The sequence below is a fragment of the Strix aluco genome, chromosome 4, assembly GCF_031877795.1.
Source record: "Strix aluco isolate bStrAlu1 chromosome 4, bStrAlu1.hap1, whole genome shotgun sequence".
NCBI lineage: Eukaryota > Metazoa > Chordata > Aves > Strigiformes > Strigidae > Strix > Strix aluco.
This window is the reverse complement of record NC_133934.1, coordinates 106,171,190-106,196,556: the sequence shown is the minus strand read 5'-3', so window position 1 is coordinate 106,196,556 and position 25,367 is coordinate 106,171,190. Positions and strand designations below refer to the sequence as shown.

General features: G+C 39.9%; 1 protein-coding gene across 10 annotated transcripts in view; it reads right to left on the bottom strand.

Moving 5' to 3' along the window:
- Positions 1-25,367, bottom strand: part of TTLL5 (tubulin tyrosine ligase like 5) — a 136,599-nt gene that overhangs the window by 76,306 nt on the left and 34,926 nt on the right. For 9 of the 10 annotated variants that reach the window (XR_012623305.1, XM_074824767.1, XM_074824772.1 and 6 more), the window contains 14 exons: positions 24,855-24,936; positions 23,279-23,340; positions 22,439-22,530; positions 19,857-19,898; positions 16,695-16,808; positions 16,225-16,316; positions 15,585-15,647; positions 14,611-14,649; positions 13,537-13,682; positions 12,219-12,504; positions 7,998-8,118; positions 6,217-6,363; positions 3,824-3,924; positions 150-283 (listed from right to left, as the gene is read on the bottom strand). Coding sequence is in view for 9 of the 10 variants with exons in the window: in XM_074824767.1 (XP_074680868.1) it covers positions 150-283; positions 3,824-3,924; positions 6,217-6,363; positions 7,998-8,118; positions 12,219-12,504; positions 13,537-13,682; positions 14,611-14,649; positions 15,585-15,647; positions 16,225-16,316; positions 16,695-16,808; positions 19,857-19,898; positions 22,439-22,530; positions 23,279-23,340; positions 24,855-24,936 (1,521 nt within the window). In the remaining variant the exon portion in view is untranslated. The remainder of the gene's footprint in view (positions 1-149; positions 284-3,823; positions 3,925-6,216; positions 6,364-7,997; positions 8,119-12,218; positions 12,505-13,536; positions 13,683-14,610; positions 14,650-15,584; positions 15,648-16,224; positions 16,317-16,694; positions 16,809-19,856; positions 19,899-22,438; positions 22,531-23,278; positions 23,341-24,854; positions 24,937-25,367) is intronic. The other variant, XM_074824768.1, reaches the window with a different exon arrangement.

Sequence of the window (25,367 nt, the reverse complement as noted above, 5' to 3'; positions counted from 1 at the left end):
TCACATATAGAGTCAGTTTAAAAAAAAAAAAGATACACAACCTCCAGAAACCTCAATAACGTTCTGGAGGGGTTGTTCTCTTTCCACACACTGAAGTTAAACTGGATTTGTCTGGACAACATCATCTCAGAACTGTCTGCAAAACTTACCTCCTTGAGGCTGTTTCTCTGACTGGTTACTGGTGTTGCTGGGTTTTGTGCTTGTGGAGTTTGTTCCTAGGAAGACGCTTGCTGACTTGTTTTTGTGCATGTAAAATGTCAGCACTTCCTCCAGGTCACTTTCACTACAATAAAAAGAGAAGAATGGACATAAGTGAGGATTCTAAGCTTTTCTGCATTCATGTAACAATCAAAGACAAGAAATGATAAGGAGACTGAAGAGGGAAGTGGGAAAAAAGGTGAGGCCAAACAAGCTAATGATTTTCTCAGTTCTGCAGGGTAAAAGCAGAAAGAAAGGAACATGCCTTGCTTAAACCTGAGATTCCCACTGAAATGACATTTTCCTATAAGGTAGAAAATCCAAGGCATTCAGGAGCTTTCCCAGGGTAAATAAAGAGCAAGTGGAAACTCCAGACACATTTCTGGGGAGATCAGCTTAACAACAGAGATTCAGTTCACAGCTAAATTTGTGAATCTTCCCCAGGTGCTCTCTAGAACAAGCAGCTACCTTGTTCATGAGAACTCAGCTCAGCCTCTGTTTCATAGTCATCATCAGTAGTTTCAGTTCAGCAGTGGGGGGAGAAGAGGGAAGAGGAGGGAAGAGCTTGTTAATTAGCCAAAACTGCAGGACAAACAGAACATTCAATATTTTTGTGAACCTCACAAAACTTGCATACATTTCTTGTTTTCTTTACAAGAAGAGAGTTAACTGTCCCAATGTCCCAAGTGTCTATTGGTCCCAAACCAGTATCAGTTACTTGGCCATTCATATTAGAGCTTGCACAAGCTGTAATTCTAATTGTTTTGATATCTAACATGCTTTCCTTTTGCTTTATAGTGTTGCTTCGGCATTAGAAAGTGGGTATAGGGCAGATCAAACACCAAAAGCAAGAAGTATAGTGCCAGTAACACTACAAGAAAACATAACACAGGAATATAAATTTATATAGCAGAAATTATAATCCTTCAATATGTCCTCCGCATATCACACTTGTACTGGTCTTAGCTAGCCTGAGCTTTGGTAAAAGCAATGTCTAAAGCTGGAATTTGGACCTCCAGGGCATGCTGTAAAGTTCACGTTTTCTCCCAAGTCAGCGAGAACAGAGGTGAAGAGGAAATGTAAGAATGAAAAGTTGTTGGTGGTGGAAAGTTATTTTACGCTTTTAAGTGAATTTACCAGCGTAAGTATATACTTTTACATTGCACTGAGAATGTTTAGAAGCAATGCTTGTAGCACATGTATAACTAAACACAATGCCATCCATGTGACACCAAAGTTAGAGAGTCAATGAGACAATCCCAATTATTAAGTGACAACACTTATTACCTATTTTCTCCTGTGTTGCATTCACTGTACTTCAGAACAAACACTCAAAGTGGAAATCTATCCCCTTTGCTTGGCCCCAAATGACTAGCTCACTGATTTAAGCTTCAAGCACAGTGCAAAGTAGTGTCAGATATCAGAGTTTTCAAACACACCTGATACTTCATGAGAAGCAGAAATATCATTGCTAGAAATTGTCTGATCATTGGCAAACTGGCTTTTGCTGTTCTTTATCATTCAGGCAGATGGTCCAGCAAAAATTTCCAGCCCCAGCCTAGACTGTGCATCAAGCCATGATGGCATGGTAGCCAATAACACGGTATGATGGTTTTGGCCAGGGTAGAGTTAATTTTCTTCATAGTAGCTCATACCAGGCTATGTTTTGGATTTGTGCTGGAAACAGTGTTGATGATACAGGGATGTTTTAGCTATTGCTGAGCAGTGCTTACACAGAGCCAAGGCCTTTTCTGCTTCTCACACCACCCCACCAGCGAGGAGGCTGGGGGTGCACAAGAAGCTGGGAGGGGACACAGCCAGGACAGCTGACCCCAACTGCCCAAAGGGATATCCCAGACCATGTGATGTCATGCTCAGCATATAAAGCTGGGGGAAGGAGAAGGAAGTGGGGGATGTTCTGAGTGATGGCGTTTTTCTTCGCAAGTAACCGTTACGCATGATGGAGCCCTGCTTTCCTGGAGATGGCTGAATGCCTGCCTGCCGATGGGAAGCGATGAACGAATTCCTTGTTTTGCTTTGCTTGTGGGCACGGCTTTTGCTTTACCTGTTAAACTGCCTTTATCTTAACCCACGAGTTTTCTCATTTTTACTCTTCCAATTCTCTTCCCCATCCCACTGGGGGGGGGAGTGAGCGAGCACTGGTGTGGTGCTTAGGTTACCAGCTGGGATTAAACCACAACACATGGAAACAGACAAGTATGCAGTTCTGCCCCAAACAGCTCTCTCCTAGCATTTCTGGCAAAAAGCAAAATGACCTGCCCTAGGAGGGAACAGTCATTTTAGTAGCCAGAGATGTCAGAGAACCAAGAGCATGCCATGGGCTCATGTAATCTGCATTTTTGTTGACAGGAGTAGATGCTATGGTATATGGTAGTCACACATATCATTCTTTTACAGAACTCTATCCGAAAAGCAGCGAGATTTTCCTTGGAGCCTGTAAATCTGTTGCAGTAATGACTCCATCAATCATATTAGCAAAATGTAAAATCCATTGTTTTCATGAGAATGTAGCATCAGAGACTGTGAAACCTCCTGAACTTAGTTAAGGAGCCTCAGCTATCACCCACTTCTAAATCAGTCACTAAGAGAGCTATCCAAACAGAGAAAAAAGAAAAACAGTTCCATAATTGATAATGAAAAAGAAGCAGTGACAGTCAAGCTTCCCAGAGAAGATAGAAGGGCATTAAGAAGGCAGGTGAACTCTACCTGTCCAGATGTTGACAGGGGTCCTTGCCTATATAGGCATGTCATATATGAGTCAAATAAAGGAGTCAAAAGGAATTGGGTTTTGTGCTCAAGAATAAGAGACTTTGAGGGCATAATTCCAGTTCACTGAATAATTTCAGACCTCTCCATAGTCAGATAGCTATAATACCATTGTTTTGCATACAATGCTACAGGCCTTAAAGAGTATTTACCTATTTTCAAAATACGTTTCCTACCAGACTCTTGTAAGTTTAAGACAGATAAAGTTCAGAGCATGCACAGTTAGCAGATGTTGCTTTTTCACTGTGAAAGTAACTGCTTGCACTGAACTGCCTTAGCAAGCCAAATAAGAGGCTAGGATGAAGACAGGGAGTCTAACTCCCTTCCTTCCTCATCTCAGAAAGAACCTGGAGAGTTCCTGAAGAGAGGCAGCAAGCATGAGATTTGTTTCTGAGACCAGAAACTTGAGAGCCAGAGCCACAACTACTGTTCAACCACAGCAGCTTAAGGCCATCTGAGAAGCAGCTCTAGTTTCATTCTTCTTACAAAGTACTGCCACATTTGCTCCAGCATCACAGAAAATGAGACCATTAACTCACCAGCATCAGTTTGAAATTTACACAGACCAGGGCAACCACTGCTGCCTTTGGGAATCTACTTAATAGTCAAAACATCTATTGTATGCCTTCACTATGCACCAGATGCTGATGCTACAAGTGTTTGGTTGCTGGAAGAGAGAAAAGAGAAAAGACAAGTTCTCTGTCCCCCAGCAAGAGCAGGAGCTACAGTCAATAAACGTATCTAGAGGCCTTTAGATCAATTAGATCATCTTTAGAACAATTCCATCACCTTCTGGGTTGGGAAATCCTTTATCAAAGGGAATAAAATCCATTCCTACCTTGCTGTAGTAATAAAGTTCTGAAAACCTTCAGGATTCACTCCCTCTTCATCCTCTTCCTGTTTCTTTTTTGATCTCTTCTGAACCATCTGCTCCGTTTCCTGTTAATAAGCAGTTATGAGTAAGTGTCTCTATGTAGTTACTTTATGTTCCATGGCATAACTACAGCTCAGAGTAGACAAAAAACAATTCCATGGGATCTAATAAAAAAGAACATCAACTCCAAAGTGCCAAATTATAAGTATTTCACTATGTGCAACACAGTGGATAAACAGAGAGAGCCCCAGAGACAGCATGCCAAGCGTACACTAAACTCCTCATTCCTCCACCTGACATAACTTATTAGAATTGATTTGCTGAGAAGACATCAAGTATTCACAAATATGTGCTGCTCCTTCAAATATACTCTTTGCTGGGACATAAGGAAGAATGGAGGGGAAAAAAAACAAACATTCATAACAGATATTAGGTCCCCTTTGTACTTCTGCTGTTTCTGTCACAACTGCAGAGTTCGTCAAAATAGCTTTTATTTGAGCATCTGTCCCAAACAGAGATATTTAGGAAGAAAGGAGAACAAAAATAGAAAATTATGTTAAAGAAACTCAACCAAGGAGGTCTGCTGAAGGCATCCACATTTCCTACTGTAAACTAGGAGTTCTCCTCTTGAGTTAATTTCTCTTGTCATGCAGCAAATTGCCGAGGGCTTATCTACATACCAAAAATACACTGCTCCAGCAAAAGCAAAGAAAGTAAAACAGTACAGTCTGTGGCAAATATGGATTTATGCACTGAAATATACTGGAATAAAAGATGGTAAGCCTTTTTTGTGTGAGAATGGGAACAAGCTCTCAGATATAAATGATGTTTCTATTTTACACCAGTAGAACTTGTTGACACAAGAGGTTGTATTGATAGAAACGATTTTGTTAATAAAAAAACCTCTACAGGCCTGTCTAAAATACCAATACCGGCATACAAGCTTTATCTGACCAGACTTGACCTCCACTTCAACTGCTTCCTACTGGTACTCTGAGCATTCCCAGGCAAAAGGGTCGCATATATCTTCTGAAAGATAATTCAAGAGTGGGAAGAAAAAGCCACTCTGGGGCAAGTCTCTACCATTCATTATTGAAGTAAAAGTCTGGACAATATGTGATCTGTTTTACTTAGTTTGCTGGAAGCATTATTTTTTCTTCTGTATCATTACAGAAGATACATAATGGCTAGTAGGAGTCCTCTACTAAATGTGAAGTTACAAGTCAATGAAAGAAATCTATATGTTGGAATCAGACATCAAAAAGCCTCATAGCCTAAGAGCCTCTCAATGGCTTGAACGTGTACATCCTAAAACCTTAAGTGATCTGTTCTCACTTTTTTTAACTGAGAAAATATGTTTATGCACTGCTTTACTACCAGTTACATGGCTTTATTTTGTGAATTTACTCAAGAGTTAGAAGAAAATCCTGATGTTTGAATACAATTTGAGTGGAAATTATATCCAAAGCAGCTGCGTTCTTCGCTCACCACAGAGCCACCCGAGTGTTTTGTGGTTACTCCTAACACAGGAATTCAGTGAGCATTAGACATACAAGGCACTCTCTGGAACAGATTTGGTTCAATACCAACCTTGCTTTGACAGATCAAGTTACCAGATGTCAGTTTTGAGAAGGTAATGTAAGTGAACATCCTCTGCTAACAAGTAGGAGCTTGGAGGCCTGTGTGCACAGCAGCCTCTGAAAGAAAAATTTAAACTACCCTTGTCTAACACTAAAGAAATGCTAGGGGGCAAAGGAAAGGGGAAGCTGTTCTTGCAAAACAAGGATTAGCGAGAAACCACTATGCTAGGAACAGCATATTCTACAACCAAACAGGTGAAAATTATTTAAATTGGGACCTACTTCTCCTTGTCACTGAGCATGCAGAGTCCCATACTACAGATAGGTAGCAGTCCCTCAGTATGTTAGTATACTAAACAAATGGTAAAATATGTATTTCATACTGTTCTGCATTAAAAAATTACCTCTAAAAAAGCATCATAAAAATAGGGAGAAATGGAAAGAACCATTACAAAGAACTAGAATTGAAGACAAGCCAAAGAAAAAGCAAACTGTCAGTTAAATTCCACTTCATTTCAACACTTCTTTTACTTCTATGCACATGATTACCAGACTGTGTAAATAATGTAGTAATACTGTTGTCTATCTTACAATTTGCATAGATAAACTACCATTACTGGATGCGCAACTGCAAACAAACCACGTAAATTACAGAACAGAGCCTTTAAACCAGCCTGCTGTCTTGACTATGACAGCAGCCAACAGAAGATACTTTATAAGAAGAGAAAAGAAACCAAAAGAGCTACCAAAAGAAGAATCAAGAAAAAAATTATTCACCTTGTTATAACAGATTATGAACTCGCCCAGCTGGTGAGCCAGGATCCGACGACGATCATTTAGTCCTAAACGACGGCTAGGGAGCAGCATCCTCAAGGACTGCTGAAGATTGCTGGCAGCTCGCTTCAGAAAGCGTACCACAAGCTCCTGCAAGCAAGAGAGATGGAGTTAATGATAGACCAGCTGCAAGATGTGGGGAGAAGAGAACAGGGGTACTACAGCAGCTAATGACCGGCAAAAATTAAACACGCCGTCCTGAGAAAATGAGCTGACAACTGGCAGGCAAAAGCATTCTGCAATGTACATTTTTAATATAACCCTACAAATCTGAGGTGGGGGGAGAAGAACAATGGTGTGCCTTGTCTGAGGTGGGTCAGAAATGGGGACACTTGAGGACTGTTTGTCTGAAAAGCTTGGCAGGTAAACAAAAAACACAAGCAGCAAAAAGCAGCAACAACACAGAAAAACCTGTAAAGTCCAACACCTTAGGAGAACATTTCCAAAAAACAACTTGGGGTGTGTTAAAGAAGGCTGTGATAACATGTACTGACATAAAACCCACTCAGTGCTATCACAGGGAAGGGAATCTTGGTCAGATATCTCCACCACAGTGATGTAGTCCCATCATCACTTTTCATGGATGTATACTACTGCCACAGCCTCTCCAGAGCAACACAGGACTACATCTACAGCCAAGTAACTCCAATTCCCCACCATGTCTGTCTGACCTCTGGTGGGGGAAACATATGGCAAGGCAGATCCTAAGGCGAGATGCATCCTGTGGGTGTTTTGAACCCTTTCTGTCTCCCCTCTGGATTTGCTTTTGGTTAGGAGCTCTGCTAATGCATAAATGAGCAGCCTCACAGCCAAACTATTGGATTTCACAGCTCGCCTCTCACTGCCATTACTCCAGGCTGGTTTGATCTGTTTTTTTAAACATTACTTTTCACAGTACAGCAGACAAAGTGACTCTCAAAAAGCCAGTTTTAATTTCCACTTGGAAAGAGCAGGGGTAACATTTTCCACTGAGTCGACTGATTATTCTTGACACACAATTTTATCTCTGAACTGCACTGACTGTTTCTCTGTAACATTCATTCAGCAAGAATAGATTTGGATTTGCAAAAAGCTCAAAAGCCTACTGTACAAAACTCTCTTAGGAAGGTTTGTGAAGGGATCTGGGCTTGCTGCACTCTTTAAAATGTATATACATCAAATATAGGGCCTTCAAATACTGCCTAAAAAATTCCTCATGTTTTTTTTAAAAAAAAAAAAACCACAACACTTATGCTAGAAAGTGACTTTCTCTCCTCAGTGGCTTTACTTTTTTTTTCCCCCCCTCTATCTAGAACGCAAAGAAGATTCCCAAGCACAGATGTCTACAAAGGGCAAAAACAGAGAAAAAGCTTAATTGGGTACCTGTTCTATTTGAGTAGATGTATGCTTTGTTTAACACAGCAGAAACCAGATACTGCCAAGTAATCTTAAAGAATCTTAGAAGAATTCAAAAGCACATAAGCTCAGAGATCAGTGAAGGAGAATCAGTGAAAGATCTGAGCATCTTGAATGTCAACCACACTCTAGTCATTAAGAGCTGTCTACTCTGTTGCTGCTCAGATGTCAGTCAGCAGTCCTACCTTTTCTGCACTGGCAGCTGTACAAAGATAGACAACTATAACCTCACTTGGACTTCAGTTATTCCAAGGACGGGAACTGACCTCAAAACTCTCAAGGTAGATTTCAGCTTGGCTTCTTAGTCTGGCCAGTACAAAGCTTCTTACCATTTGCTCATCCTCTTTGGCAGCCCAGGCAGGATTCTGGATCTGGTCACCAGCCTCCTTCATCAGTCGCAACTGAACGTGCTGTAGATAGGCAGAGAAAGCCATGCGAGCTTGCACTTTGCTGTGGACCAAAAGAATCAGTCAGCTCTCTTCAGAGTAGTAATGGGAAGAATTACAGCAGTCAGGCAGAACTTATGGACTAAAGTACAGTCAGCAGGGACCTCCTAGGTGCACAAATGCTGAAGCTCAAGGGAAGGAGGACCCCTTCACCCCACCAGTATTTTCAAGGAGACCTTCAGTTCACCAAGACGGGGTAAATATTGCAGGAGATACAAAAGACAGCAGACACTCTCTAAGTTCATCTCTAAAAATGGAACGCTCTCCTTGCCTTTTCACAGCCTTAGCTACTCTCCTCCAAAAGCCAATAACATGAACATTAGCAAAACTGTGTATTTTAAAACCAAATTCAAGGCTCTCTTGGGCCTCTGTCTTCACAAGCATTTTGAACACCACAACAACAGACCATAAAATAAATAAAGGGCTTGGTACTGGTGCCAGAGTTATAACAAAGGCCCTGCAATTCCCACTGGAAATGAAAGAATTAAATCTGTGAAAGTGAGCTCTTCCCCTGCTGGCCCAAGGACACAAGCCAAATTTCATTGAGCAAGGCACCACTGAAGAACGAAAGAACATCAGCAAAATCTGCTGTGCAGCTGGCTGAACATGTTGTGAAGCTGTGAGTATGAGCTGAGGAGAAGACTGGGGTAGGACTGGGAGGGACACATCACTTCTCATTCCCTCACAATGGTAGTCAGTTTAGCATATGCATCTGTGTTGAAAGAAATTGCTGAAAGTTTTGCCTAATTCTCTTCATTGTCATCTTGGCCTAAACCCTCTCCTCTGACATTCTGCTCTCCCAGTCTCCATTCTTCCTCATAGTTTTCCCCATAGTCACTACAAGCTGCCCCTTGAATTGCCAAGCATTATTTCTCCTTTGTTTTTCATAAGGATGTCGAAGCAGATGGACTTTAGTGTCAGTGACAGATTCCCCTTCTATCACAAGCAATGTCCTAATCTTTTCTATAAAATTATCAAGTTTCATCTTAAAATAAACTAGAGTTTTCAACCCATTACTTTCATGGAATATTATTCCAGAACTTATTGTTCTAATAATTAGGAACCTTCTTTTACTAGCCAGCCTAACTTCATTCATGAGCAGTTTATATTTGCTTTTTTTTTCTCCAACATTGTCCTGTATCTTAAATAATTTCATCCCTGATGGGTCTCCTACCTTGAATGTATTTATTAACAGCAATTAAATCCTTTCATAGTTTTCATTTTATTAGTGTGAACTACCCACATCTTTCAGGGTATTCTAATAAAGCACCCGCACTGGTGACATGACTAGCAGCTCATCTCCACCTGTTCCAGTCACGATTTACCTTTCATGAACATGGGTGTCAGCAACTGTATACACTATTCCACATGAAGTCTCAGAAGTATCTCAGGTGATAAACCCTAGACCACATTTGGTGTTTTCATGCATGCATGAGCTAGAGCTTCGCAAACCTTCTGTGATCAACAAGCATGCAAGATATTTTTCCTTATAATTAATTTCCAGTTGATGAACACCCAGCTGATAGAATTCCTGCTGTAAATTACTAGTTCTTAAAGGTACGCCCCTGCACTTTGTGCTACTGAATTTCATCCTAGTTATACTATTCCTATCCTCAAGGTCATCCAGTTCTTCTCATATTTATTCCACTAGTTTGCTTTCATGGCAATAACTCCCAAATCTTTTCCATCACCAAATTTCATTAACACGTTTCTACATTTTGTATCATTCTTGAATTGATTATTAAAATCAGCCTCAGACTAGTTCTTGAGGAACCTCAGCATTTTTTCTCTTCTTGTTCTCTGCTTCCTAGAAATATTCTCAGATACTTATATGGTCCTCATAACCCCATGTACATGAGTCCCTGAAATTTCATTAAAAACTCAGTCCAGAAATTTAGTCTTCCTGTCTTATATGTCTGTAAGTTTCATGAACACTTTGTTACAGTGTTACATAGAAATCATACAACATAGTAGCACTTATAGAGATCAACCCATCAATTTAGGTAAGAATTGAAGTTAAAATAAACCACATTAGAAGTATCCATGCATCTGCTTAATCTTTAACTTTTGATGCTTCTGGAAGACCAGGCCAGGCCCAAAGAGGGGCTAAGCAAATGGTGAGTTCAAAAGACTCTCAAACTAACATCCTCTGTGGATAGCTGGACCAGTACTGCAGTAACTAAAATGTGGTAAAAATACCTGGTTACAGTTCCTGTCTTCCAATGAACTCCAGAATGTACAGCAGGCCTTGTAACACCTCTGAGCTCTGTATGCTGCTAGTCACCACACCTATCTTCTCTTCCCACATGTGTGGAACATCTGGAAAACACTCTGAACCCTCACTAAGAACTAATACTCTATACATCAGGCCACCATATATCAGAAAATTCCCTCCCCCGAGAGCTCTCTAGGGCTGCCAGGTTTGTTTTAGGTGTAACTCAAACATCTTGTGGCCAGGAATTCAAGATTTGTGCTGGTAGGAAGTAAGGACCCCCCCCGTTACGAACATCAGCAAAGTAATACAGTTCTTTGCCTGCATCTGATACTTCTGTGATTACAAAATGGGAAACTGAAGAAGGCCCTTGTATAACACTGCCTCTGCCCCAGTGCGTGGAATATTGAAATCTGAGGATTTAAATGCAGGAACAAGTAACTTCCTTTTCTTTTTACTTCCCTAGGAATGGCACAGTTGGGGGAACATGTTTCATTTGACTGTCACCTCTTCATCAGTAACACCCAATGCGTGGAAGGCCAATGAGGCAATTTCTCTAGCCAACTAAAGGAGAGAGAGAAGTCCTACCACTTACAAAAACTTACTGGAACAGGCCTGATTTCTTTTGGATGAAAATTTCATTACTTCAGCTCCTCTGCCTGTTGACCCCACAAGCAAAGTCTTCATCAATGACAGATCAGATGGGGCCAAGCCCAGCACAATCCTGGAACATGAAGTCACCACAAGCCTTACACACTTCTGTGGGGAATCCCAACAGTACTGGGTGCTAAGCAAGATTCTGCCAGGAACACCAGACAGAGCTTACGTTCTTGGCAGGACTCAGTTCTATATATAGGTAGATGACAGCATTGCTATGGTCGTCCTCAAAACAGGTTTCAAAATCTTCCCTGTCACAACAGCAAATGTCCTTGCCACAAGAAGACAACAGAACAATCCCCAAATTCTCTCAGAAACTAAACTAAAAAAACAACTACAAGCAACAATTACTTTCTCTACCTTTGGACATTTTTCACAGAAAACATAATGCTGCTTATCTAGAAGATATAAAAATCCTCTTACACAAACATAAATGATCAGTCTTTCTTTTTGCCCTTCCTGTCCATCTGCAGACAGACAGTTTTACTACTCACATTTAAGGGGAGGATCATGCTTCTGAACATTTAGTAGGACCCTGGTTGTTGTTATTCTATAGAATCTCCTCCAGCACCTCTCATTTTTTTTCAAGCAATAGAGCCATGCATCAGAACATACTCTGCTCTACAGTGTCATACTCAACAGCAGGCAATGAGATGTTTCAGTAACTTGTCACTCTCAAAGATCTCCTATCCTGCTCTCAGGAGGTGATGAGTCTAAGCAGACATTATTATTAGAAGTAAAAATTCTATCACCAAAAATAAAAGCACAGAAATAAGAAAACTAATTTTACGGAGAGGCAGCACCAAGGCATTCCTATCCAACCTTTCTTGAATAGTTTAACATATGTTTATACCCACTTTGTTGGAAATGCAAAGAAGGAAAAAACAGATTTTAGAATTTAATAGCAGGCATCCCGCATTAAGACAGAGAGGCATTTTAGAAGCCCAATTTGACCAAAGAACAGCTTACATCACCAGATTAAGGAATAGCAAAGGAAGCTATGGCTTATGCTTTATACTGATCCAACAGGTCAGGCATTTAGGCAAACTACCTCCCTTCTGTGCCAACTAGTTGTTAAGGCAACCCACAGTTAGACAAAAATCCAGGTCTCTTTCTCTAGGGTCCTCTTATCTCCTCACACTCCTTCATAATGTGGCACTAAGTGTACATCCTCCATATTTTAACCAATATTAGTTGCTAGTCAAAACTCAAGGCAATATGCAGAAATCTCTCACCTCAAGTTTCCATGCTTTTGAAGAATCTGCAGCAAGTTAAACTGAGGTTCTGAGTCTGTTTTTCGAAGAAACAGCTCTCCTCCATCTCCAGTTTTCTTGTCAAGTTTTTTTGGCAACCTCTCCTTACAAGTAGTTTTCACCAAGTCAGAGAGCTTTGGCTTGTTTTTCACCTGGGTGTCCGAAAGACAGCCAACAGTTCCATCTAGCTCTTCATCTTCATCCACCTCTGCTTCTTCCTCACCTTCTGTGTCTGACTTGAGAGACAGCTTTGTTGGTTCTGATGTCCCTGTAGTAGAGGAGAAATCACTGATGCTGGTTAAGAAAAAAAGAAGTAGGGAAGCCTGTCCTGCTATTTATACACTTTGGTTTACTTTTAAACTCTTTTCTGCTAGAAGGACAGAACACCACCATATTAGAATAGCATTTTAAGTATGGCAGCCCTTTATTATTCCTTCTGTCTTTCTGCTTGTGTATCAAACAGTTGAGAAGCCCCTTTTCCCAATATCAGAGAAGACTGACCAAGATTCTTGTCTTAACTTTACAAACAAAAAAATATCGAAGAGACAAAGGCATTTTCCTGTATTTTATCCTGATTCTTACATATATACTGACATATATATGCACTCATACTTGACATATATACTCATTTTTTATATTTTTGTGTGTCAGAAAAGCCAAAGCTACGAAATCTAAACTTCAACATGTGCCAATAAAGATCACATACCTAGCACCAAATCACATACATAGCACCAAAAATTGTAACATACAATCTCTCCCACTGCAGTCAGTACTACATAGCTACTAGAAAGAGCTTAGATAATGGCTTCAGGAACAGACACTTGTGAGGATCATTCACCTCTGTACCCTTTTAAGTTTTTCCCACATCAGCTTGGATAAGAAGGCTTTCTCTCTTTCCAACAGCTTAGAGTTACTGCTGTGTAGGAGAGCCAGCCTGGAAGGTCACAGGTTTTCATCTTTCTCTGAAAAGCTGGAGGACTATAGAGGCACATAAACTGTTGAATTCTTGTACCCAAAATGTAACTGCAAGCTCATCTTCAAGAAAACACTGATTACCTTTAGTCATGTACATGGGGATGTGGAATGGTGGCAATGAAATTCTAGGCACTAAGAAGGCAGGAATCTCAGAAGAGGAATGAAGTGAAAACTATTAACACTTGAAAACTATTAACTTCAACCTGTGAACCCCTCTAGGGACTACAATGGCCACAACAACTCCATTCACCCACATTTCAAATGAAAAGGTCCTTGCTTGCTTGTTTTTCACTAGCTGCTCACCTAGGACTCTAGCCATGCATACCTGATGATCTTGTCCGTGCTGCTCTAGACTTGCCATGACATCGCCGGCGCTTCCGTAACTCCAGTGAAACAAGCTTTCTCTCATAAAAGAGAGCATGAGAGTCTACAGCTTCCAGCCTCATATCCAGTCTTCCATTAAGATCTGTTCTGGGAAGCATAATACAGAGACATCCTCAATCTTCCTTTATACTCCTCTCCTTGATGACACAAGAGACTTAGTAGATTAAATTTCTTCAAGAAACACTTTTCCTGACACAGGGAAGAAATACTTATGATCAGTCTAACTTGGCTCTATTTAAAGCCTACAAATGTTCGAAGGGAGTCTTGCAAGTACTTTACAGAATATCATCTCTCAAAGCCCCAAAACACATTTATCTAGTGTCATGCTTTCATGACTGAGCAGCACCTGTACATCATGCAGCAGCTCAAGGCACAATTAATATGGAAAATTGAATTGCAAGAGTACAAAACAGTGGAGAGGAGTGGGAAGGGAGCACACAGATTGGAGTCCGCTCTTCTGAACATTTTATGTAGACAGCTTGTTCTTCACTGTTTGGTCAGAGATAAGAAATTTAACATGGAAAATGACAACCTTTCTACAAGTTTTGACTAAACCAATGGAGAAGGAGCCCTGCCAGATTCCTTAAGGGAGACAAACATAACTTTCTGCCAGTGCACAAAGATCTTTATGATCTAAGTGGGAACATCCACAGAAATCTCCTGTTGCTCCATTTATTTTTTAGATCTAGCAAAGTGAATATATGGGTATATGAAGTCCAGAACCCTATGCATTATGGGATCTTTTGAGAGCGCTCAATGATGAGATTTATGAATATGGTAGGCATGCCAAAGTAGGAAGCCTAACAGGAGCAATTTTAAGGTCCAATCCAACAAAACTTAAGCTCTCCACATGCTGGGATATTCTTTGGTCACTGTATTTACTTTTCTAAAATTAGTTCGACAGATTTCAGGTAGAAAAGGTGTTGACCTCGCACTTGGAAGATGGAAGCTGTGGAAATCTAAATCTAGATTAAATCCTACTAAGTACAAATTATTTAATTAAGAAGCCATTTACCGGGATCTCCCAGTGATAAAGTCTCTTTTCATCTTGCCCCTACAAAGGGAAAAAAGGCAAAAATTACCTTCCTTTCTGGATCATCGACTGGATTAAAAAGCTTCTGAAGTCTTTTGTATGTACAATAAAAAGGCCAAATTTACAGAATCCCTTGTGAGTTCTATCTTAAAGGAGAAAAAAAAGGCTCCAAAAGAGGAAATCTGAGCAGCTGTTCTACAACTGATGCTTGCAGCTATATGGCTTAAATTGGAGAATGTGTCATTTGGAGCTACCCTCTAGACATATCCCTGAAAGTATACAGAAAAAAGAAATATTGTACAGTGCTGATGCAGGAAGAGCTTCTGTAAATATTGCTTCCTCAGTCAGCAACCTTATCCTTACTCTGCAGTTACTTTATTGTGGATCTCAAATCTGGATAAGAAAAACTGTTGAGAAAGAAGGGTGTTAAAACACAGTAAAAGATACTGCATACAGCTCTCAGCGGAAGTTCAGCTAGCAGCATGAACTGTCACTTCTACCCAAGCACAATCCAGACAAAGAGGCATCAGATCATGCTTCCACAGGTCAAGAAATAGGGTTACTAAATCTCTGGAGTAAATTTCAGTGCTTACTTTATATGAGGACAAGCTCTAAGGTGACTTTAAATTTGAAACATAAGGTAAATAAGGACCACCTATAATCCCTTCACAGAGAAACCTAGGTGCTTGAAGGTTTTTCATGTCTATAGTCATCTTTTTACTCCAATGACTCCCATGCCTTTTGTGTATTGTCTTTTTTGCACCTGGATTCATAAGCGCAACATGTGAAAACATGAGAAACCTTCATGGTCACTGGCACAGCAATGAAGAGATGTACAACTATTACCAGCCTTGCAAATCACAGACCAGTGTTTATAACATTGGATAAGTGAGAAATCAATCCTTTTCATGCTGTTTGTGCCCTTTGCCTCCCTCCCGAATAGAAAAGCTTTCTACCTGTCCTGAAACAGACGTGTAGCCAACATGTAGTTCATTGATGTCTTGTGCTCTAAAAAGGATCTAGAAAAACAAAATACAAGATGTATCAAGATGAGCTCAACACAGTGAAAGGCAACATAATACAGAAATAAATGATCTATAAAAAAGATCCCAGAAGTGGATTGAGCCAATATGCTGTACCATAACAGAAAAGAAGAAAGGAGGAGAGCTATCACTTCTCAGCTGAAGCTCCTGGTGAGGCAAGAGACACAGAGAAACATTACAGACTAGAAAAAAAAATTAGAAAAGCATAATATAGTATCATTCACGGGATATTGTGTTTACGGCCTAATGACAGAGTACACATTATGTGCAGGTCTAGGATGTAAAAGCAGAAAGCAGGAATGGATTATCTGAAGTGAAGACATTTTTATTCTGACAGAAAAACAACATCAGAAACAATACTTGATAGCCTTCCATGAGATACAGTTAGGCAAAGCAGTAGCATCCTCAATACTAAAATAAACTCTACCAGAACCCTCAATATGTGTCCTTCTGATTGCTAAGCTGGTTGATCTACATATACCTAACACAGAATATCCCTCAACACAGAGCATCAGTGCAACACTGAGCCATCCTATTGGATTCTTATTCTTACCCATAAAGGTCCCACGTTAATGGGGTAGGGAATATCCGGATGAAGCCTCCTCTCCGTTCATTCTCCTCTCTCACTCGACGAAGTACTTTTATCTTGGAATAAAAAAAAGAAAAAAAAATAACCAGGAAAATACATACAATGAAAAATGAACCTAGAAAAATCTCTAAGTTTCAGAGGACAAGACTATTACTGCAGTCCTGGGAGTGGGCTGGGTACACATGATATTTGTAAGCAATTTCATCTTCCATTTAAATTCTGAAGAAGTTTATCAGTGCTTGGAGCACATACGTATGCCTGGCACAACTGAAGGCAAGGGCAGTACCAGCAGTAAAACTCAGCAGTTCTATTTCAAAAATTATACTTCTTCTGTCATGTTTTTTATATACATGTACTTACTCTTTGCTGAGCAAATAACCCCACATATTGCATGAAAGCCAAGGTAAATAAAAGATATTTAATAGCCTACTTACCTCCTCCATAGAGAGACCTAGTACAGAGCTGCTTTGCCTTCCTGTTGCTTTTTCCCTGCCTGAGGTCACTGGGTTTTTAATTTCAGCATCACTGGCAGAGAGAGGACGAGTACGCTGCAGAGACAGTATGAATTCAGATTTTTCCCTTTTCCTCTCTCAACTTACTTTAAAAAAAGTTACATTCAAATTCCAGGATCCTGTTCCCAGCAGAATCTACGCTCCAGAGTACTACAGCCAGAATTCACAATTCCACACTCCAGCTGTTGAAGACTCTACACCCCAGCGGGCACTAAATGTAAGTATTCACACTCCTAGTTTTTAGCACAGCAGGACTCACAATTCAGGCATCAGTGCCAGTATTTACACCCTGGTCCCTTCCAGAAAAACATGAGACACACCCAAAAGCACCAAAGTCAGGATTTAATACAGAAAAATCTTCACCCAATTGGCACTAGAGCCAGTATTCACACTCACAGGCCCTAAATACACTTGGATTCACACCTCAATGGTACCAGAACCATGATTCTCTGTTCCATTTGTGTTGCTACACTAGAACAGAACTGTAATCTACTGATGAGATAAAGCTGCAGGGAAAAAGTGAAAAATTCAGTTCACCACCTGTTATTCTTTTGTTACTATACTGCTGGATCTCAACTTGCTACTTCTCACACCTGACAGATCTTGTATATGTACACAGATACATCATGCAAATTTGCATACATATGCAAATTTTAAAAATAAGACATAATTTGCAGACAGTCTCTCCAAGTTCATTCTTAACCTGATAGGCAATCCTGATCAATTCTAACAAAGGACAGGAATTCAAAGTGTCTTCAAATAAGCAGGATTATAAAATCTTGAAATCCCAGCCAGACTGAAATCTTTGAACATGTTCTCAAGTACATTTTAGCTGGTCTTAGGCCCAGTTCAGATAAACCACCCCTGTAAAAGCAGCATTAAGAGTCTAGCTGAGGTCTCATGCCCTTATACAAAATTCAAATTTAGCACTATACTGAGCAAAGAATGCACAGAGAGCCTCCTTAATCAAGAAAAAAAAGAGAAAAATATGACAGAAACATTGAGCTGGATAAACCCAGGGGAATATCCCATACTGCTCAGATACAAATAAACTCACGGCAAGATCAGGTTGTATCTTTATTCGTAAGGACTATTGGAATTGAATTCCATTCTTGGTTTCATTAGAAATCGCAAGCAGCTATTCAGAATCTGCAGATGAAGCAACTGCAAAATAGGCATTACACTAGAATGGGTTACGCTGCAGTGAATGGCACAGAAAGATCCAAAGAGAAAACAGACATAGCAGGTGCCAGCTGCAACATTTGTTAAGCCTAATGAAAACTGATTAAATAAAACAAGAGAAAATGAGACAATCTGGATGGAAAGGTAGAAGACACAAGCATTTGCAGAAGAAATAAAAATGTCAGTAGTCAAACAGGTTTGCTTGATGCTGTAGATGGTATTAAGTTGAAGGGCTTTTAGTCTTTCTTCCTAAGCTTTCCTCCATTTCAAAAGCACAGCTCAACAACTTTGCACAACAACTTCCTCTAAAATCTCCTGCTATGTAACCTCCTCTTAAAAAAACATTTCCTGACACTACCATAACTATCATCATGTGAGAATTGCTGCTCAAAGAGAGTATTACTGAAAATTTTTCATCCTATCAGATGACCTCCTTTACTAAGGAAATACTTCAGTGAAATCATCTCCATTGTCTCGTTACAATGGAGATTATTTCATTGATTACAAACAGAAAATGTATGCCTATGTATTGGCAGCTCTGGCTCCTACCTGAGAACAAACCACAATACTGTCTAAATGCTAGAGAAAAACTTTAACTTTACTGAGCTTCCTGCACAAACATTTTTTTCAGTGTTTCACTTCAGAATTCTCTCTGGCTGTAGCACAGAAATGTCTCTAACTTCACAAAGATCTTGTTTCCTCTTTGACCCAGCTTATCTTTAAAGCATAGATAAATCCAACCACTTCGTTTTATCTCCAAATTCTGCAAGCATCTCTGGTTCCCACATCATGATTCTAATTATACTAAGCACTGACAGCTGTTGGCACAAAGACCCTTCCTATTCTCTATGAAACCTCATTATTCAATAAGACTCTTTTCTCTTAGCCTCAGCTAAACTTACACAGAATGACATAAACTGCAGTGCATAGAATTTATACGTTCCCAAGATGATTCCATCTGTCCCTACCTTTCTTCCTGCTGGGAAACCCCCAAAAAAATGAGAATCATCACTATTATGTTCATGCAGGAAGCCCTGCAGCAAAATAATGCTTACCGTGTCCCCACACAGCCAGGTGCTTAGAACTGTAAACTAACATTGACTTGTCCATATGGCTTGCAAGGAGGGTGCCAAAAATGACGTGTAGAAAGGTGGATCAGTCTGACTTATGCTAAGGATAGTTCTACGTTTTTCCATTACCTTTAAGAAATCCTTATCTATATCTTCAGAATACCCTATTTTGACCCAGTTCACTCTCAAATTTTTGCAGTTTCCTTCAGATGACTATCTCACAGAAAATAATTACTTCTCTTACAGGGCCACCTGAATTTTGTCAATACAGATTCACCTGTGCTATCCTTTTCATTCAGACTTATTCCATCCCCTGTAGTACACAAGACAAAAATTCCTCCTCCTCCTCTCTATTGGTGGGACACTCCTATTCGCTGCTGCTTTCACCAGCTCTTTGTTTTTGCACTTTCCTTTTCAATGACCTACTAAATCCAGAACACTGTGCTGCCACTGTCTTCATTATTTGAGGACCAGAGTGACAACTTTATCTTTAAACAACTATATCCTATTTAAAATGCACTTCGGAAATACCTGTAGACTTAAAAAACTTGGAGGGATTTGACCCATCTGACCTTCATTCTCAGCATACCTCACCTACTGTTTTTTTTAAGCTGCTAGAACTGATGTAAATGTTATTCCAACCTTTGCTCTTGCCCACATGGAAACCATACACCAGTGCCTATCCATCTCCTCTTTCCTTGTTGACTTCCCCCCACACCAGACTACCAAGTTGTAAAATATATTTTGGGACCAATTGCACCAAAAGTATTGTACAAGGTAACATTTGAAATTGCATCCCTTATATCAGTGAAGGGAGCTGAGGGGTACTTACCAATCTGGTGTTTGCAGTTTGCAACTGTGCAGACACAGGACGCTGCAAAAGACAAACAAAGAGAATAAAAACCTTGTATTCTCCAAGACACTATCATCCCTGTCCAAGTTGCAGAGGAGTGGTGAGTACCCTAAAGCAAAAGGGTATTCTGAAGTCCAGATGTACAGCTAACAGCTTCTATCATCTCGGTTCAGATCTTCCTCATATCCTCCACAAACGTATCCTGTCCCCATTCCAAACGCAGCACTAATCCTAACCTCAGATGTGCTCAACTGTGCAGAATGTGTCTGGACATACACATAATTTTCAAAAGCACACAGAAAAGAGCTCTGCAGAATGGATGAATGAACTCAACACTCATGACCAAAATTCATATTTTTGTAAGATAAGAGTCACCCAGAGGAAAATATTCAATAGCTACATATTAAGGAGAAACAGGTGTTGTCAAATAGAATTGTCCATAGAACACAGGGGGTAAAAAACTAGTAAAAATCCTGAAATTCTAGATGAAAAATCCTGAAAAATCTCAACACAATATTCCAGTTCTTGTGGAGAGTGCTCTTTAACATTCCACAACAGGTGTAGAAACATCAGCATGATATCAAAAAGTACCCTGTATTACTCATCTGGCATCAGGCCTACAAGCAAAACCATTTTAATGACAGGGGTGGATTCAAAATAAAACTATTATCATAACTGCTTAGATTTTTCTTGCCTTCAGTGGTATTCAGGCTGCCTTCCTCCTCTCCAATGACCAAGAGGAGCAAATGGTGTCAGAAAGGATTCTCAAGAGACCTATCTATCACTTCTAGCTGTACTACTGCCAAGTTCTTCTCTAGAGTTGGTCTATACAAAACAGGTCAAGGTCCCTTTATTGATTATGATTAATTGAAAGAGCTCCAACCCAAATCAACAATAAGTTACAAAGGAAGCAGCTAAATTGTCGATTTCCCTAGAGGAAGAAACGCTCAGAGAGTCAAACCAAAGAAATTGAGCAAGGAACTTGCAGTCCAGTCTGGTGAAACTCAGAAAAAAGAGTAACTATCTCCTGATCAAGAATGCTGGTATCAGCATTTCTTTCCCAAGAAGCAGCTTTTACAATGATTAAAGATGGCCTACGTGAACTATCAAAACTTAAGACATCACGAAGGAGTTAAGAAAAAAGAGGTTCAAAGTACCCTTTGCAACTGAGACTGGGAACACAGTATCAAAGATCCAGCAATCTAAGATAAAATGCATTCAGCAAAGAGCAGGCCAAACCATTCCCCAACCATGGAGAGATCTGTACACCTATTTAGCCATGGGATTTCCATTTAGGTACTTAAGAAAAACATGCTATAAAACTTTATCACTGGATTAGAAGCCTGTTCATGGTAAACACAGGTAAGGGAGACACCTGTCCCAAAAGAAAAATTAATCCCATCTCATAACCACTTCTCTGTCATATGAATCTTTGCACGTTTCAACTGGCCAGGCCTTACACCTATTTGTGTTTTTTTAAGCAAAATAAATCTGTAAGTTTAAAGCCTCCTTAAAATTCAATGCTTCCCAACAGCTCAATGTTCTGAGACTGTCTTGTGTAATTTTTTTCAGATAAGAGAGATCAGATCATCAGGATCTGATCACATTACTCTAAGAGAGAACGTTACTTTTTCTAGAATGGTTCCTAATTTATCTGACATACCTTTTTGTCTGCCACAAAGAGCGACTTTATGGTCAGAGGGATCTGTATGAAACCATATCTATTAAATCAGACTTAAAAGCTTTGGACTTAGCCATGCATCCTATAAATACTCAAATCTCACCTTACCAGCTATTCACCTCTCTCCTAGTGACTCAAAACTCCAAGTTATACAAGAATCAAAATGTTGTAATTTCTGTGAGTTTTCCCTGTACCAAAATGGACAGTGTATTGGTACTCTGTCACCGAACAAAAATGACTTTTCACTTCCTAACTGAACTTGACCTACACAGCCATGCTACAGGTCTCTCACAGGAGCATATGCATCAGCTGCAGAGTGTCAGGATACACCACTTGTCTATTTGCCTGAGGAGAAATGCATTTGAAAGTCCAAATGACATAGGGGATCTCCCTGCCTTTAGTGAGTGCTCCACTTCCACAGATATTTATGGAATCCATCTCATAGCCAAAAAGGATAGAGAACAACTGCCCTTCAGCACTGCAGTGCTAAGAAAGCACTATCTCAGCAGAAAAGGTAACTGGAGAGTCACAGCAAGCCACATGACACCTCAGTCCAAGGATCCACAGGAAAGGAAGTGAGAGATTCCAGGAGTGAACGGGAAAGAAGCCTTAAATGTCAAATGCAAAAAGCTCTTTATGACTAGAAGGAGGTCTTGGAGACATTCACAAAGCTCTAGGGTTCTGCAAGCTCGTTGCTCACAGCAAAACAAAAGTGGCTGAAGAGCCCATAGCTCTGGTGCATTCCTTGAGTCTCTTCTGTAGTTATGCCAGAAATCCAGATAACCTCACTCACTTGTTGGCGCTCTCACCTTGTGAGACAAATTCAGTGAGAATGACTTTCATGCTATCCCCTCAGCTCTGGCTTGTTGAAGTCACTTACCTGCAGCTTCTGGTATGTATTTCTCCTGACAGATTCAGATGAATGATAAATGGTCCGGCTTGACCGCTGGCCTGGATCCTGGCACACGAAGCCTGTGGGCATCAGAAGCCACATGAGAACTTTGAGACTGAAATACAAGCCTATCATTCCTGCTAATGATCTCTGTCTATACATGACCTTCCTGTCCCTGCCCAAGGACCAAAAAGGATGCTTTTCTTTTTCATACCATACTTTGTTTAATCCCAAACTTTACATTGCATTACATTTTTTGAATAAAACTGGAACTTGCTTCAAAACCAAGTACTTAAATCAATAAGATAGGTTACTGAATAGCAGCATAGAGTTAGGCTCCATTTCTTAAATAGCTGAGCAGGATACCTGATGACAATTCTGACTGTTCTAGTATTAGGGGTAAGTTACATCAAGTAAGTGAACCAAGATGTACCAGGGATGCCTAAAAGGTGCTGCACACTAGACAGTCATGCAGCTTTCACAATCATGACTTCACTTCTAACATAGCCTAACCAGAACCCACACATTCAACCTAAAAAAATGTGTGAATAATGATTCTAAGGGCTAAACAGAAGTCACCAGCTAAAAAGAAAGAGTAGCGTCTTCAAATATCAAACTAGGGACTCTTAATACCACCTAAGCATCACAGACAGCCAGATTATTCTGAAGCTGAAGTGTCCACATATAACTTCCCAGTGCTAAATACAGTTGCTCTCCTTAAACAGAGTTCTCCTCTATCATACTCATCTAATAACATGCAGCTCATAAACCTACCTCTTACAGGTTTTAAATGAGGGAAAGACTGAAGGAGCTTTTTGTTACACTCACCTACAAGACTGAACATATCCGAGAGCATGCTAGCTTTGATCTTCAGGTCCAAAGGAGCATCACTATCCCCACATGCAACAGAAGACAAGAGAAATTATTTGTCTGGCATTTAATGAGGGGAATGCATCAATATCCAAGACGTCTTCCAATATAGTTTCTTTGTATTGGTCCTTAACACAGACATGATCAGCATGGGAGGAAAACTAGGTGATTTTCACACACATAGATAAAAACAGAACAGCAACAGGTTAATCCGTTTCTGTTTATCCTTTTTCACAGCTTCAGTCTTCTAATGCAGCAACCTATGGCCTTATTTTAGCTCTGCTTGGCTAGAAACATTTTCTTTGAATGTATCTATGCTACATTTCATGGAACAGATAGAGGTTGCTGTCACAGAATTCTTAAAAACCGTAATTACCTATGACTCTTCCACATAAAATCTTAAAATCAGATGGGTTAGTTTAACGGATGGGAACAAATGATTAGGGAAAGTGATAGATATGAAGATATCAGACAGTGGGGACAGATGGGAAGCATCCATAATTTTATCCAGTGGAAAAATCAATGAATACTGTTCAGATCAGACAAAGTTTGATTCCTTGGGAGCAGAGAAATCAGCCATGTTCTACAATACAGTGATAGATGCCAACAGTTTGGACAAAGAAAATGGCAATCATAACAAAGTGGAGCAAAGGATGCAGATGCGAGTTAGAGTTTTAAGTAGTAAAAGATGCAAATAATTCAGGGTCTATGTATATGAGCACAAACCACCAAACCAGGAAATTAAATGTTGTGGAAACATTTGAGTTGCACCTGGAAACAAAATGGGTACTGTGGGAGCTAGGGTTATGAACAGTGTGTGAAAAAACATCTATGCAGGATAAAGGGGGGGGGGGGGGGGGGGAAGTCAGATACGGCTATTCCAGGAACATTTAACTTAAAGCTTATTTATACCGTCATAACCAAAATATTATTTACAGTACTGAGTGTATTGTGCATCTGTGCTCCTGTAAAATTAAACGGTAGTCCAGAAAACACATATAGTTGGAGATCTACAAAAATAAATCCTCAAGTTTCATTAGAGTATGAGGATCAGCATAATGGCCAAGACAACACTCACTCTTTAGATTTTAGCTAAAGAGAGTACTAGACCAAAAATTTGAGCCCAAGCATACATCTACATACTCAAGTCAAGCATTATGCCTGAACTCTGCTTGGACTCCAAAATCTTAAAAGTTTCTACTCAGCCAAGAAGATTGAAACCCCACACAATAGTCTGGAGTGTTTCAAAATTCATCTATGATGGGAGATTATGAAGTGTTAACAATGATGACGGACTGTGGAGGAGAAATAATTAAAAAGAAAATGGAATCCCAACCGGGTTCTTTCAAAAACTATTGCTGCAATAAGTTTGTTTATGCAAAGGGAAAAGCAAAGGACTATCCTCTCTGTCAATTAGCAGTAGAACAAATACTCTGCAGGAATCATGAAATCATGCCCTCCTAGGACCACAAGTTTCAAGGACAACCATCTCTAGCAACAATCCCAGACTCATATTAAACTAAGAATCACTTACCAGGCCAGTGATGGGGATAGGTTCACTTCCAACAGCCAGGGCTTGAGAGTGTCATCAATAAGGACATCAAAACCATACAGCTCTGAAAACACAGTGGACACTGTAAATTTACCTTACTGCACCTTTAAACATTCAGGTAAGGTCCAACATTAGTCTCTATCAGGTCATTTCTATTTATATAATTTATGTTAAATCCAGTGAACTCTCTAGGGCTGAACAAATAATATCATTCCAGAAGTGGGAAATTTCACTTCCTCAGAATCAAGATTAAATATAAGTTTGTGGGGGAACGAGGGAAGCAGAAATTGAGTCTTAGGAAAGTATTATATAGAAAAATAAACTCTTTTGCTGACCACAAACTGCAGTTCATGCAGAACTCTACTACTTGCTTCTACTTAGAATTGACACAAGTGCAGCAGGTCCAATCTACTTCTTCCATTGGATCCTGGAAACAATAGAACTTTGTTCTCCTTTTCACTTTTCAATCCCTATATTCATTGTTACAGTCAGCTA